This window comes from Fukomys damarensis, unplaced genomic scaffold (assembly GCF_012274545.1).
Source record: "Fukomys damarensis isolate Sample0158 unplaced genomic scaffold, DMR_v1.0_HiC HiC_scaffold_5, whole genome shotgun sequence".
NCBI classification, from domain to species: domain Eukaryota; kingdom Metazoa; phylum Chordata; class Mammalia; order Rodentia; family Bathyergidae; genus Fukomys; species Fukomys damarensis.
In genome coordinates this window covers 55,805,941-55,823,424 of record NW_022900917.1, presented here as the reverse complement: position 1 = coordinate 55,823,424, position 17,484 = coordinate 55,805,941, and the positions used below count along the sequence as shown (strand labels likewise).

The window sequence follows — 17,484 nt, the reverse complement described above, 5'->3', positions numbered from 1 at the left end:
GTTAGCAAATGTATACCTAGTTAATATTCTTCACATCAAATTATTTCTGTTAAAATTCTTTTTTTTTTTATTTTTAAATGAACATAAGGGTAAGGAGAGCTCAGAGACAGTACCGCACTGTTGAAGCCAAAGTAGAAAGGTTTCAAAGGAAGTAACTGTTAGCACAATGAACATTACAGAGAAGTGTAAGAAACTTCAATGTTTATATACAAGACATGATTTTACTGAAAAGATGAGTCTTCTGTGTGTAAAGATTAACCACAAGAAATATCCTAATGGAGGAATCAGGAAAAGAGGGAAAGAAAGGAAATGAAAAAGAATGAAGATGTGTTATGTAAATGTATCAACTCCCTACAGTAAGTGTGGTCATTATTTATTGCATACATGTACTTATAAAAACAAATTTTAAAATAATTGTTAAATTATCCTAATGAACAAAATAAAGTACCCTTTTACCAGAATAAGGAAGGGATTGGCAGGGAATTCAGCTTAGTGGCGCTGAGCCTGCATCACAAGTGCAAGGTACTGAGTTCGATCCCCAGTACCACAAAAAAAAAGAAGAAGAATAAGGGATTCAGTTTAGGACAAGAACCCTGAATACAGTGGTTCAGGACAAAGTACCCACTATAGGGGCACAAAGGACAGAAAAATCCAGGATATACCTAAATATAGAGACTTAAATATTTGCTGAGGAACTATGTGGAGATATAGCACAAGGCATGGGGGATATGGTAGGAGGCAAAAATGCTCTCAAATATCTTAGAGATTCAGGCAGTCAGAAGGAGGGTTCCCAGAGGAAGGGACCTGTGGAGTAAATGGCATTCACCACTATTTAGACCTCCGCTCTCCCTCTTACAACAAATGCAAGTTAATAAAAGGAGCATCACAGGGGGGTGAAATATACCATTACCTATGAAAATTTTCATTTTCCAATAAAAATATGCACTTTAGCATAATGGTTGCCGGCTTTGTGGCTTAGTAGCTGTGTTGGGAAATACAGGAAGGAATATTTGTGTTACCCAATCAGCATGATGAACAGAAAGGTGTATACATGAGCATCAAAATGTGAGTGGGTGGGTTTTATCCCAGGTATGAACCGTGTTACACTTTTGTATATTTATAATTTTTTATTAAATGTTTTCTTTTTATTTTTCTTGTAAAATTAGCCTAACTCAGTAAAATATCACATGAAAATCTGCTTTTATAACTTTGGAAGGAGGTTGAAAATGAGTTATCAGGTAACTTGGCTACAAATTTTGACTTAGATCATGTGAGCCAAAGAAGTTAGCAAGATATAACATAGAAGTACAGAATGAAGATCTTGATTCAGATGATGAAAAAAACAGTAATGTAAATAAATATTTGACTAGTCAAAATGCTACAAAATGGTCATATATGTTTCAATGATCCAATGCTAGAAGTTGGTCAGAAAAGGTTATTAGGCTCTTGGCAGGGTTTGAAACTTACTGGACTTGGAATGCCAGCACTGTGATTCAATGTTAGAAACTGTAATGGACGATATGCTACAAATGTTGTAAAACACACAAATAACAAAATGCAAGTAAAATATTCTATATACATCAATGTTAATATTTAAAATGTATTTATTATGACATCTCACTGTCTGAACTGAGCCAGGCCTGGTGGCACACACCTGTAATCCCAGCACTCAGGAAGCAGAGGCAGTGAGCTCAAGGACAGCCTGAACTATATAGTGAGATCCTATCTCAGGAAAAAAAAAAAAAAAAAAAAAAAAATACGCATTTGTATAAACAGGTCTGGAGCTCAGAACAAAAGTCACTGCTAGAGATAAAAATCTTGGAATTTGAGAAATGGAAAATAGAGGCAGATGCTCCCCAAAAATACAGGCTAAGGAAAGAGTATTAAAATGTAATGCTTTAAAACTATGAAAAAAATACTTTACGATCATTCCCCATTCACAATGTAAAGGATGTATTTTCAGCCCAACTCTGGATTACAGGCAGTAAACACAAACCAAAGACTTTCTCAAGTCTTAACTTTCTCTTTTTAATTTTGATGAAAAACTACCCACACAGAATGAAAAGTAATTGATAATCTGGCTGCTATCCCCTCATTGTCTGAGAGCTTTGATTCAAACTACCAAGGAATTTACACATCATCTAAATACATGGCTACTAATAAACAGCTCACAGCATTTCGTGGTCACTGTAACTTTAGGCAGTATTTGCCAAATAAGCCTTCAAAATGCAGTATAAAATATATGCCCTGGTGGATGTGAAGACATATTATACTTTCAATTTAGAAATTTATCCTGAAAGTTAGCCCGGTACCAAAAAAAAAAAAGCTAAAGTTAATAATTCGTCAATAGAAATACTTCTAAAAGATAAATGGGTCTTATATGCCCCATAATGCACATTTCACAGACATTTGCCATGACGCCCCGATTAATAAACTACATATCTGCAAGCATGGTATAACTTTGTAAATCACTGAGAAAGTCACAAAATGAAGTTGTAGAACCCTAAAGACTAGCTTTGCTGGGTTTTAATACTTTGTGACCCGATAAATAAACTTCTTAAAAAGAAAGGATATACATCTTTTATCCCTTATAGTTAATAGCATGACATTACACAGAAAGCTTAGTTAATAAAAATAAGTGTCATATTCAAGATTAGAAAGAAATCCAAAATCACTATCAGTATTCTGCTTTATTTTTTAACTACAGTTTTGTCTTTTAATCAAACTTAGTGAGGAGAGAGAGAGAATAGCTGGTTTATGGCTAACAAGACATTTTTTAGTATTAGAGCTGCTGCCCTGCAAAGCCATGAGCATCTCACACCTCATCCCGCAACATCAACCAAAAAGGTAAGGTTTCAACTATTTTTTTAGAAATTTTACCTTTAGACTTTACTTTAAACTTTCAAAATAATTAAAATTGAAGGCTATAAATGTTCACAAATGCTGGCTCGATTTGTGGAAGTAATTTTTCCCAGGAAGCATTCACCTTTGGCTCCAATGTTTTTTAATGATCATAGTATAACCAAAAAAATGCAGTGAATGCTCAAAATTTTTTAAATGTACTATGGTGAAAGACATTAACATGAATCCCTCTACTCTTCCTCATGTCAAACACACTGATCCCAGTGCTCTTGCCACTTTCTGAAGCAGTTCTGGAAGTCCTCTTTCATGAATGTCTGTAGATGTACTGTTATGGTTGCTACGATGTCCTGAATCATTCAAAACCCTTACATGGTCATTTTTATTTTGGGGAAGAGCCAAAAGTTGCAAGGTGCCAGATCTGGTGATTAAGGTTGATGAGCACATGTAATGTCTTTGTGACCTTGCCTTTCCACTGGATGGCACTCAGCAGTACTACTGGCTGTATTGTTTAGGGCACACCTCACAAAGACACAAAAGAGCACTTCCAGAGCTATTTCAAAAAGTGACAAAAGTGTTAAGTATACTTGAAGCAAGGGGAAATATTTTGAAGGGGATTTATGCCAATGTATTCTTTACTGTAATAAATTCTTTTTAATTTAAACATTCACATATATTTCAATCACAACTCATAAACCTTCAGTCTGCCTAGAAAAATCAACAAAATATAATGAAAACTACCATTTTCATTATAAATACATAATTATCAAAAACAATGTTGCATTGTGCATATAATAGGCTATTTCACCAAAAAAGAGTTAGCAGACTTTATTAAAATGTACTGAGATTTTAAAACATTATTTATCTTCCTTTCATCAAACAAATTATACTTAAAATTTTTTTCTCCTCGGGTGAGGGATTTAGCTCAGTGGTTCTGCTGCCTGCCTCACAAGCACAAGGAACTGCATTCAATCCCGATACCAAAAAATATATATTTTTTTTTCCTCATATTATTCCTGCTTGTTATTTGAGAAGCCCAAAAACAAAAGTTTTTAATGCTAAGCAAAAGAAATGAAAAAGTAGAAAGTATATTGTATTTCTGAAAAAATAAAAGATTAAATGACCTTTCTCTAAATTGCTATTAGCAAGTTAAGATCTACACCTGTATTAATACCTATTCACAAACTTGATCTTGGTACTAACCTCCAGATATGTGAGAAATAAATTTCTGCTGTTTATAAACCACCCAGGCTATAATACTTTGGTTTTGATAGTTTCCTCTCAGGAGTCTCAGATTTTAATGCATTATAGACAAATGTGCCTATGTAACTAACCTTCAATAAACCCTTAGAACGTAAGTCTGTAACAGATTTCTAGACAGAAATCTCACACAAATATTGCATTTCCACTGCTTGGGAGTCAGTGTAACCAACCTCATGGGACGGAGAAGGCAGAAAGAAGCCTGCACACCTATACATGCATTCCTCCTAACTCAGCCTGTGTCTTTGTCCCTTATGACCCAGCTATTAATCCTTAGCTTGTCTTTGTAATATTTCTTAGCCATAAATACCAGCTGCTGATGCCTACAAGTCTAATGAATTTCTTGACACAAAGTAAACACAGCCAAGAATTCAGAACTTTTGTTTGCTAACCATAACGCCAATTTACACAGAATATCTCCACAATTAAGTAGGTTAATTAGAAGATGAAAGCAAAGAAAAAAATAGCATTCTATTCTTTAAAACTGATAGTGAAATTGGTCATATAAGTCAAATATTAAACAGTGAATCTTTAGATAACTGTATAATGCATGTATTTTCCCAAATTCAAGAATGAATGAGGGCCAAGATTCAGCTCAGTGGTTCCACCAGCTGTCTCGCAAGCACAAGGTTTCAAATTCGATCCCCAGTACCAAAAAAAAAAAGAATGAATGACTAAGCAATAAATTTTTCTAAGTAGAAAAAGAAAATACAATATTCTCATCATGGTGACATTCAACATGAAAGACTTCAAGAAAATATTCTGTAACAAGAACTTAGGCCATTTTCCTCAAGGACATGTAGTGATTCTCTTTCATCTTTTATGATTTTATACATCTAAGCTTATTTATACAACAAAATTTGCTATGCTTGAATTCTTACTAAAATTTCTAATAGTTTCACTTTCTTTTCATTCTTACTTGTTAATTTTTCATAAAAAGACAAAATATTCATTTTTAAGGATCTATTGGACCAGATGAAAATTATAGTAAGTATTTTTATTGGTGACTGGGGATTAAATAAATATGAATAGACTGAAATTTTGCAGATTAAAACAAGAAAAATTACTAACTAATCTAGTCAATGAAAACAATTATTTGTGACAATTTAAATCCAATTCCTAACTACTAAGAGTAGCCATTACAGAAGTAACACCCCCTGAGCAACTGCACACACATGTTCACTAAAGGAGATCTGAAATATTCATATCCTTTTGCAGGTATTTCCCTACACTGGAAAACTCTGATAATATATGCATCATTGAATCACTTCTCACTCTATATCCTTGCTCACCAGGCAATTTACTATCAATAATGTAGCTTCCTCTACAGACTTTCCAACAGAAAAAAATGCCCTCACTAACAAGCATTTGGTTTAAAACAGTTAAGTCTCTCCTTATGAAATAAATTGGATTTCCAGGGATTGAACAAAATCAGTATTTAGGGTAGGTTTTTTTTTTTTGTTTTTGTGGTTTTTTCTTTTTGTATAAGTTTGTTAGTCCTAGCACGCACCTCTTCAAACTTTGTATACCTACCAAGGACTCTACATAGAATGGGCTAAATTATATGGCATTAGAAAGTTTATACTCACTCTTTTCTGGGTAAGACATTTCCTTACTGATACTACTGACAGTGACTGCAAAATAATTTTATAATTGTTCTGTATCCTGAGTACATGGAATGTGTTCTGCCCAGTATTAGGCTCTTATGAGACCTTACATGGTTAGAAAAATACAGCCCAAGGAAGTGGAAATGTTCAGTTTGATAGTTAACTGGCTTCTATTAAGGCTAGTATAGTCCATTGTTAGGCAGATATTTTAAAAATACTTTTACATGATTAATATATCAATTTCTTTGAAAATGTCAAGGAGGAATACTTTTAAATGTTATTCGACATTAAAAATAAAAGGCACTAAGTGAAATAAATAAGTCCCACATGTGTAAATAAAAAAAAATAAAAATAAAAAAAAAATAAAAGGCACTCACCAGTTTACCCCATCTGCTTCCACCCAGGCAAAGCGGTACTCATTGACCCGGAGCATCAGCTGTAGACATCCAGCAACACACTGCACATATTGAGAACTCTACACAAGAAGAAGTCCACAGTTTGAGATCACACATATTCCTATATGAAAAGTTTAATTTTTCACCAAAACTTGCTAACATTAGAGCATCCAAAATTCCCTTTGCAAAGCTGATCCTCATGTTTGCTTTTATCTCCACCCCTTACAGATGAAGATGATTTTCTCTCTTAAAGCAAATCTACATGATTCAAGACTACTTAACACACATATTTAGGAAAATCAGGGAACAAAGTAGTTAAATCTTGATGTACTTTGATAAATAAGCACATTGTCTTGCATCATTTCACACACCTCTGAATAGCAGCACTATAGAGAGAAAATCCAGCTTCTAAATATACAAATATAAAAGAACAATAATAAAAATCACAAAAAGAAGAGTGAATGCTTTAAGATAGGCTTATAACTAACTTTAGACAAATTAACTTTTCCAATACAGTATTCAGTTTCTTCACCCTTAATGAAAACAACACTGCCAAGAATAATAAAAGAATATTGCTAGGTTTAAGGAAATTAATTCATTTAGCATACAACTAGGAATATTGTGGGAACTCAATGGAAACTTCAAAAAAAGTCTAAACACTTATAAAAGACATTCCATGATTTTTTAAACTGTTCATTCAATAACACTGTCTCATAGAAATTGTGCTATACACTACCTGAAATCTGAAATCCACAGGAATCATATTTCCTAAAATTACAATCCCCTCCATTTTATCAAATCTAATTAGAAACACTGGGCCTGGACCCTTCTCTAAATATTTACAATAAGCCTTATGTCTTTAAGAAGTATAGAAACAATAGGAAATTTCAGACTAGTTTTCATAAAGAATACAGTAACAAAATTTTTTAAAACAAAGAATCACAAACATTATAAAAATTCAAAAAGCCTAACATACCCGATACTACTACTACACTCTTCCAATTTAAACATTTTTTTAAAACTAACACTTCCAAGAAATTCTGAGCATTCAAACACAAAAACATAATGATATAAGTACATCTGGTAGAAACAGACAAATATTATCAAGAAAAATTTATGCTCTACCTAAAAATATTAAACATTGTTTATACAATATATCCACATATCACTTCTCTGACTTTTGGCCAATATCAAGTGTAACAAAGCCTTCTTACACTGCTAGATGGAATGTAAATTAGTGCATCCACTGTACGAATTAGTATAGAGGTTCCTCAAAAAAAGCAAAAACAGAGAGTTCCATTTGATCCAGCTATAGTACTCCTAGGTAATTCCTGAGGCAATGAAAGTCAAAATAATATAGGGTTATCTGCATACTCATGGTTATTGTGGCACAATTAACAATAGCTAAGATATGGAAGCAGACTAAGTGCTCATCAGGAGAGGAATATAGAAAATGTGGTACATTTATACAATGGAGTACTGTGCAGCCATAAAGAACAAAATTTTGTCATCTGTAGGAAAATGGGTAGATCTGGAGATCATCCTACTAAACAAAATAAGCCAGACTCAGACAAACAAATACTGCATGGTCTCCCTCATATGTGGAATCTAAAAAAAGATGACAAGAAAGTAAAAGGGAGACTATTATTAAACAAGAGGGACTGGGTTGGGGGTATAGGGGCAGGTAATAGAGGAGATGGATATGATCAAAATATACACATTGAAACTCTCCCAAAAATGTGATACTAGTGTGCAGAATTACAAAGTAACTCAAGAGCTAAAGAATCAAAAACTAAACATCCATTACAGATAAACATAAAAACAGTAATACTGCATCAAACTACTGTTTTGAAAGTATTTACAATTTTCAATATTCACCTTGATAATGCTACAACTTGAGTGCAAATCAAATTAAAAAGAATGGGAAGGGGGTCGAGAGAAAGAGGGAAGAGAGAAGAGAGGGAAAGAGGATGAAAAAGGAATTAAGATATTTTACATACATGTGCCAACTCCACACAAGGAATGCAGTCATATGTACAGCAAATACATACTAGTAAAAAAGAAAGACCATAATGATCTAAATTTTGGATTTGTGAGCTCTTGAGAAAACAAGTCTACACTACAGTACAGAGTACCTATCCTACAGATACACAGTGAAGGTGCTTAGTACAAAGGTATCGATCAAACATGAATTCCAGAAACATATAACTAAAATAAATTCCAGAAACCAGTTTTACATGAAATGGGGAATGCTGATTAACAGTCCCAGGATGTTTCATGACTATTAAATGACTCTTTCCTCTTAGACTGAAAAGGCAAGTATGCGTGTATGACTATAAATGTGATTTTTTTTTTCTTTTATCAGTAGGACATTCACTTAATGCCTGGAAAATGAAAAGTACAACAAAATTATTCACACAGACAAAAGAAAAGTGAAGAAGGAGAAAACGAGGGTGTGAACACTGAAACAGGAATCAAGTTCTGCCACATTATCTTGAACAAAGCACTTAACCTTTTCAAAACTGTTTTACTATCAACAAAGGAAAATAATGCCAGCCACAGCATTACCAAACCAAAATAAGGGAAAGAACAATGCCAGATAATTATAAGGTATTTATCACTCAATATTCAGGAATTAAAATGCAGATAGCCAAAAATTCTCTTGAAGTTGGCTTTCAAAACAGATCCTACAGTCAATATTCATAAAATACCTATAGTAAATTAAGAGATAGTTTTACAGGGCCAGGGATTTAGCTCAGTGGTTTTGCCACTTGCCTTGCAAGTGCAAGGACCTGAGTTTGATTCCCGATACTGAAAAAAAAAAGAGAGATAGTTTTACAAAAAGTGATTCCTATATTAACTGAAAATGTATAAATCTTCAATATAATTTTCAATACCATTCAATATAATTTTCAATACCTTTCAATATAATTTTCTTAAACATAATGCAATTACATGACTATTGGGAAAGTTTATTACAAGGAACAACTTGTTGATATAACTAAAGGAACATGATTTACTTTACAAATTATTGCTTTTTAAACAACTTCCAAAAACACCTCCAATACCTAGTATTAGGTTACCTTATTATTATCTTACTACTTTCAAAATGGCCTGTAAAAGAAAGTATTGAACTCAATATTTCATTTAATTTTCTTTTCCAGTCCCAGAACACATCTCTAAGCAATTCTTTAAAAGATCTTTCAGAAAAACAAAAGTCATAGGTTATTATCTTTTTTCCTTTTCTTAATATTCTTTCTGTACTTATACATTTTAAAGATATAAATATAAAAGTGTTATATTTGTGATAACAAGATATAAATACAATGAAAAACTGTAATGATTAGTGTTGCTAATTTGGTATGGACTGCAAAATCTCTAGGAAATTAGTAAAAGGCACTTCTGACACATCTCAGAACGTTTCCAGAGTTGACTGGTATGTGAAATAGTAAACTAAACAGAGAACCACCCTTAATGTGAGTGGCCCCATCCAATTAAGGTGAGGGCTGAGGCAGAGGAGGCTGGGCATGGTGATACATGTCTGTAATGCCAGCTCTTGGGAGGCTGAGGCAGGAGGTTTACTGTGAGTTTGAGGATACCATGGGATCCACAGTGAGCTCAAGACTGGCTGAACTACACAGTGAGACCCTGTCTCAAAAAGATAAAAATTAATTAATAAGAAAGCAGAAAGAAGAAGCCCACTACTACAGACTAGCTCTCTGTAACCACGAGATGAGCCCCTTAGCTTTAACATATCCTTTAGCCAAGAGGTTCTGCCTTGCCGTAGGCCGGAAGTAATGTAGTCAGCCAAACATGGACTGAAATCATGACTCAAAATAAACCTTTCCTCCTGGCATTTAGAACCCCATATATACATGACAGAAAAGAACCTCCCGTGTGTATTAGCTACTTTACTCATTGCTGAGACAAAATACCTGCACCCAAAGTTAAAGGAAGAAAGGTTTATTGCAGCTCAATTTGTGGAGGTTTCAATTCATAGTTGGCTGGCTCCAAGACAGATGGCATGGCAAAGGGGCATCACAGAGGAGAAACAGTTCATGGCAAGCAAAAGGCAGCAAAGCAGCAAAGAAACAGCAGCAGCCTAACTCTCCCTTTTATGCCTTTCAGGCTTACCTCCCTTTGGGTGGTACCACCCACACCCACGTTGGGTCGTACCATTATCTACTCCCAGAACTATGCCAAGCCAATAAGTGGACTAATTTAGTAATCACACACTTAATCCCAACATCACACACCTTCAATCCACCCACCTCTGAAAAATCCCACCTATGACCACATGTGGCTTTAGGGGGACATCTAGACACATGCCACAACACCATGTCATACCACAGTTCAAACAGAAGGAGTACAAAACAAAGAAATGATATTAAAGCTGCAAGAGAAAAACACCAAATCACTTATAAAGGCAAACCCATTAAAATAACAGTAAATTTCTCAGCAGAAATTCTAAGGGTCAGTAGGACATGATATAATGCATTTGGAGGTATAAAAGAAAATAACCATGAACCTCGAATACCATATCCAATAAAGCCATCTATCAGAATTAAAGGAGAAAAAAAAGAAAAAAATTAAAGGAGAAATAAAGATCTCATAAGATAAGCAGAGACTAAAAGAATTCATGACCACTAAGCATTGTATAAGATCCTTAAAGAAACACTACACATGAAGATGAAGATTAGGCTAACAAATTACTATTGGGAAAGACTCAAACCATCACAAAAATAAAAAGGCAGGAATTAGTAATACCTTTCAATAACAGCCCTAAATATAAATAGCATTAATTCTCTAATTAAAAGAGACAGACTGGCAGACTGGATTAATAAGAAGACTCACTGTATGTTACCTTCAAGAAACACACCTTACCCTCAAAGACTTAGACAAAAGAAAAGGATAGAAAATCATATTTCATGCTAACAGAATCTAAAAATAAGTAGGAATAACTATATTCACATTTGATAAAAGAGACGTCAAGTCAAAATTATTCAGAAAAGATAAAGAAGGTTATTACATATTGGTAAAGGGAACCCACCACTAAGGAGAGAAAATTATATTAAACGTCACTGAATGTTAATGCACCCAATTCCCTAAAATAAACACTACTTGACATAAAAGGACCAAAAGATCCTAAAAAAATTATAGCAGGTAACTTTAATGTTCTATTTTCACAAATAGATAGGTCATCCAGACCAAAAAAAAAATCAACAAAGAAATATCAGTTAAAGTACACTATAGAGCAAATGGACAACATCTACAAAATGTCCTATCAAATAATGGCAGAATTCACATTCTTTTCAGGATCTCAAAGTACTTCCTCCAAAGCAGACCACATGTTATGGAAGCAAATCTTAACAAATATAAAAATGCTAAAATAAATTCATTCATCCTATCAAATCACAATGAAACAAAACTAAAAATCAACAAGAGAAATCAAATCATAGAAACTATATAAACATGTGGAATTGACTAATACACTCTTGAACATTCAGTGAAAAATTAGTGGGTTATTGAGGAAATGGGGGGGATTAAAAATTTCTAGAATCAAATGTTAAATGGAAATATAACACAGGCAACATAAGAGACACAGTGAACATAATTTTAAAAGAAAAGTTTATGGCCATGCATGCCTGTATCAAAAAATCAGAGCAACTTCAGATAAATAACCTAATGATGCATCTCAACATATTGAAAAAACAAGAACAAGCTCACCCTAACAGAGACAAAGAAATAATAAAGACCAGAGCTGAAATTAATGAAATGAAGACTAAAAGAGCAATACAAAGGATCAATGAAACAAAGATCTGGTTAGCCAAACTAACCACAAAAGAGATAAAAGGCCTAAATGAATTGACTCCCAAACAAAAATTTTCTTAAACTTACTAGGAACTTTAGATTTTAAAGGTATAGTCCTACTAGCTCATCCTTTGCTGAGAATTACTCCTCATGTTTCCAACACAATCTATGTAACACACTCAGTGACATCATAAATGAGACCCCCCAGATCAGACAAGGCTTCTACCCTTCCCAACCTCCCCATATCCCTTCCCAAACTTCAATCTACTTCCAAGGCCTTCTTGTTGTAAAGTTACATAATGAACATGGTTGTACAACTCCATGAATATATTAAAAAACACTGAACTGTAAATGGATGAATTTTTATCATATCGGCAATATATTTCAATAAAGCTATTTTTAAGGGAGGGCAGGGACAAAAGGAAAAAATGAGAACCAAGACCTGTCATGCAAAGGTACAAGATCCCAATAATGAATGTAACTGTGCCTAATGAATGTACTGTATACCTAAGATGAACCAATAAACTCAATGAGGAAAAATAAAATAAATAAATAAATAAATGAAGTTATTTTTAAACCCTAAAAAAAGTTTTTAATTTACATCTTCAGTTATACTAATCACGTTACCAAGTGCTCTAGAATCACACATAGCTAGTGGTTGCCATAATGGATGATGCACAGAACCTTTCTTTCATCACAAAAAGTCCTACTGACCAGAACTGCTAAGAAACACTGAGAAGCAAGAAATAAGAAGAGAATCTGGCAACTTCAGTCACTACTAGTGAAACAATATCTATCTAGAATAACTAATGCTAGGCTACAAAAGCATCCAGAGAATAGGATATAGTCAAATGCAGAGCTAGAAGTCATTTTGCTGTCCTATTCACTGATATAAGTGAAAGTGGTCAGAAAAAAAAAGGAAAGAAGAAAGAAAAACAAAAATTCTCATATTCTAAGTCTTTCAAAGATTGTGGGAGATCACAATATTCTTTGTCACAGTATTGGCCCAACAATCCACTGCACAGGCTGTGCTACTTCCTCAGAAGATAAAATGTGTAATTCACATTCAAAAACCAGAAAAAAAACTGAACAGATAACTTAAAATAAGTTTATATAATTTAAGTTTGTCTAAGACAACATAAGACCTCTAAAGGAAACTCCATTTATATAATATTAATTAAAGTGTTTGGAATTATCTACTCAGAATTTACAACGATGCTTCTTTTCTATGGACATTTTAAAACAATGAATCATGTCTCATTTTACAGAACACAACTTTTTGTGTTTGTTGTATGCTGCCATCTAGTGGCAACAATATATAATGCAACTTACCAAACTGCTTTTCCACTCTGAAAATGGAAAGGGACTTTAAGAAAAAATATGGATATATTTAAAACTTCAAGCAGGCAGTGTGACATGAGGAATGGCCTAAAAATTCAATACCAGTTTGGATGCCTCAAGTAATTCTCTCAATAAGCAATTCGTTTTGTTAGGGTATCTTCCACTCAGGAGTTGTGTGACTTGGAAGCTACTCATGCACTTTTCTGCTCAGGCTCACTGCTCATCCATAAAATATGGCTAATATATGACCTACACTGAAAAGGTTACTGTTCAAGGTGATTTGAATATGAGTTAAAACATAGCAGGCACACAGTAAGTGTTCATTAAATACTGATTTCAGCTTAAGATCTGCCCATTAAAATACAAGCATCAGCTCTGGAGCCGCGCCATTTCCAGCGGGCACTGAGTGATTGGCTACAACGCAGCGCCAGGTGGGTGAGTTTGACGTCATCGCCCCTGGCTTGGACTCAGAGCCCTCTCTCCTGCTCGATCTCCTCTGGAGCCGGGCCATTTCCAGTTGGCACCACTGATTGGCTCAGACACAGTGCCAGGAGGGTAGCCGTGAGGCCTGCCACTGAGCACCATGTCCTGCCCCCGCCATTTGGTCCCCTGACTGAGCCAGTCCAAGGACACACTCTGCAGAGGCGTGGCGGGCTATAAAGGGTGGTGATTGATCCTATTATGTTTCTGATAAAGGATAGGGATTGATTTCGTGAGTTGTTTGCTCAGTTATGAAAATGAGAATGTCTATAAGTCATTGGAGAATCAAAGGCTGGGATGCAAGGATATCAGGAAGATTTAATGACCCAGAGATTGAATCAAGGGCAACCCGAAAGCAAAAAATAAAGATGAGAAAACACTTAAGCAAGCCACAAAGACAGACTTCCAGTCCATCAATGGCAAACAGTAGGGCAAAGGGGGATGAAAAATCAGATAGTGAACCTTCAGGACACTCAGAACTCACAGCACACGAAGTAAAAAAACTGATCAATCAAGCTCTAGAAAAATTCAAAACAGAAATTATTTCCCAGTTAACCATAGAGATGGTGAGCAAAATGAGACATGATTCGAGAATCCAGAACAGAAACTGACTAAAAAATAGATGAGTTTGGAAACATAATAGAAACCATGAAGGCCCAGCATAAGAAAGAAATGGAAACAATGAACAACCAACATAGGAAAGAAATGGAATCCATTAAACAGATTCAAACAGATATCCAGGAGATTAAAAACTCTATTGAAAGTATACGTAACAGAATAAAAGATTACAAGGATAGAATCTCAGATACAGAAGATAGGATAGCAGACAGTGACTGTGAAAAGAGAGGTCTCTTAAAAACAGTCAGGAAGCATGAGAAATCGATCCAACAACTCCTAGATGATGCAAAGAAGAATTACATAAGACTGATAGGAATCCATGAAGTACCAGGAGAAAATGCAAATGACTTAAAAAAGCTGTTCAAAGAATTAATGACTGAAAACTTCCCAAACAGAGGGGAAGAATTAAGACATACAGATAAGTGAGGCATATAGGACACCAACTAGCCACGATCAAAGAAATTCTACACCTAGACATATAATAATCAAGATCCCAGAAACCCACCAGAAGAACAAAATACTACAAGCAGTAACAGAAAAGAAACAAATCACATACAAAGGAAAGCCCATCAGAATCACAGCACACTTTTCAACACAAACTCTCAGGTCAAGGAGAGCCTGGAGTGAGGTATTTCAAGTCCTAAAAGAAAACAACCTACAACCAAGACTGATGTATCCTGCAAAACACTCTTTCAAAATGGATGGAGAAATAAGATACTTCCACGACAAAGAACACTTGAGAAACTTCGTGAATACTAAACCAGCACTACTAATAATTTTAAACAATATCCTAGAAAAAGACAATGAAGATCACAACACCAGGAGGTCCAACAGAGCAAATCAAAGAGCCAAGGCTAGAAACTAAAAAGAGAGGACAAAAAATAAAGAGTCAACAAAAGGACAATAACATGACAATAATAGTCAGTACATATCAGTTATAACTATCAATGTAAATGGCCTCAATTCACCAATCAAGAGAAATAGATTGACAGAATGGATTAAGAAGCAAAATCCAACAATATGTTGTATACAAGAAACACACCTAGTGCAAAAAGAAGCCCACAGACTGATAGTGAAAGGAGGGAAAACAATTCTCCATGCAACAGGAGCACAGAAAAAAAGCAGGGGTAGCAATCTTATTTGCAGACAAAGCAAATTTCAAACCAAAACTGATTAAGAGAGACAAAGAAGGCCACTACATCCTTGTAAAGGGAACAATCCAAGAGGAAGAAATGACAATCATAAACATATATGCACCAAATATAAATGCCCCCAACTATATAAAACAAATATTAACATGAAAAACCAAATAACCACTAATACAATTGTGGTGGGGGATCTGAATACCCCAATATCAAAAACAGGCAGATCATCTAGGCAAAAAATCAACAATGAAATACTAGAACTGAACCAAACTTTGAACACATGGACTTATTAGACATCTATAGAGTATTTCACCCCACAAAATCAGAATATACATTCTTTTCAACTGCACATGGGACATTCTCCAAGATAGATCACATACTAGCTCACAAAACAGGTTTGAATAAATTCAAAAGAAATTAAGTTATTCCCTATGTATTATCACATCACAGTAAAATAAAGCTGGACATCAATAGCCTAAGAACCCATAGGAACTTCACAAACACATGGAAATTGAACAACACTTTCCTGAACAATCAATGGATCACAGAGGAAACCAAAGAAGAAATCGGACAGTTTTTACAAATAAACAAAAATGCCAATACAACATATAGGAATCTATGGGACACAATGAAAGCAGTTCTACGTGGAAAATTCATAGCACTGAATGTCCACATTAGGAAAACAGAGCAAGCTCAAATAAACAACCTAACGATGACTCTTAGACTCCTAGAAAAACAAGAGCAAGAAAAACCCAAAACTCGAACAAGAGAGGAAATTATAAAGATTAGAGCAGAAATCAATGCAATGGAAACTAAGAAAACGATACAAAAAATAAATGAATAGAAGAGTTGGTTTTTTGAAAGACTAAATAAAATTGATAAACCCTTAGCAAGCTTTATCAAAAAAAGGAAAGAAAAGGCTCAGATCCATGCAATCAGGGATGAAAAGGCAAAGTCACAACAGATCCCACAGAAATCCAGAGGATCATCAGTACATACTATGAGAACCTGTACTCTAATAAAATGGAAAACACAGAAGAAATGGACAGATTTCTAGATACTTATGAATTACCAAAGTTGAACGAAGAAGATAAAAACATTTTATCACAATCAGTGAAATTGAAAATGTAATTAAAAACTTACCAACAAAGAAAAGCCCAGGTCCTAGATTCACTGCTGAATTTTATAAGACATTTAGAGAAGATCTATTGCCATTACTCTTCAGACTTTTCAACGAAATTGAAAGAGAAGCAATACTTCCAAATTCATTCCTGGAAGCAAGTATCACTTTGATTCCCAAACCTGGGAAAGATGTAACAAAAAAAAAGAGAACTACAGGCCAATCTCCTTAATGAATATAGATGCAAAAATCCTCAATAAGATACTAGCAAACAGAATACAGAGGATCATCAAGAAGATCATTCATCCTGACCAAGTTGGATTTATTCCAGGGATGCAAGGATGGTTCAACATACGTAAATCAATTAATGTAATGCACTATATTAACAAAGTCAAGGACAAGAACCACATGACCCTCTCGATAGATGCAGAAAAAGCATTTGACAAAATTCAGTACCCATTCATGATAAAAACTCTGCAAAAAATTGGAATAGATGGATAATGTCTCAACTTAATAAAGGCTATCTATGAAAAACCAACAGCCAACATCATATTAAATGGCCAAAAACTGAAAACCTTCACGTTAAAATCAGGAACAAGACAAGGATGACCACTATCATCACTCCTCTTAGATAAAGTTCTGGGAATATTAGCCACAGCAATTAGACAAGAGAAAGAAATTAAAGCAATAAAGATAGGAAAAAAAAAATTGGTAGATGGATAATGTCTCAACTTAATAAAGGCTATCTATGAAAAACCAACAGCCAACATCATATTAAATGGCCAAAAACTGAAAACCTTCACGTTAAAATCAGGAACAAGACAAGGATGACCACTATCATCTCTCTC

At 34.4% G+C, this 17,484-nt stretch overlaps 1 protein-coding gene across 3 annotated transcripts in view; it reads right to left on the bottom strand.

Moving 5' to 3' along the window:
* Positions 1–17,484, bottom strand: part of Atp6v1h (ATPase H+ transporting V1 subunit H) — a 114,922-nt gene that overhangs the window by 63,370 nt on the left and 34,068 nt on the right. For all 3 annotated transcript variants that reach the window (XM_010611101.3, XM_010611100.3, XM_010611102.2), the window contains one exon: positions 6,104–6,201. In XM_010611101.3, coding sequence (XP_010609403.1) covers positions 6,104–6,201 — 98 coding nt within the window. The remainder of the gene's footprint in view (positions 1–6,103; positions 6,202–17,484) is intronic.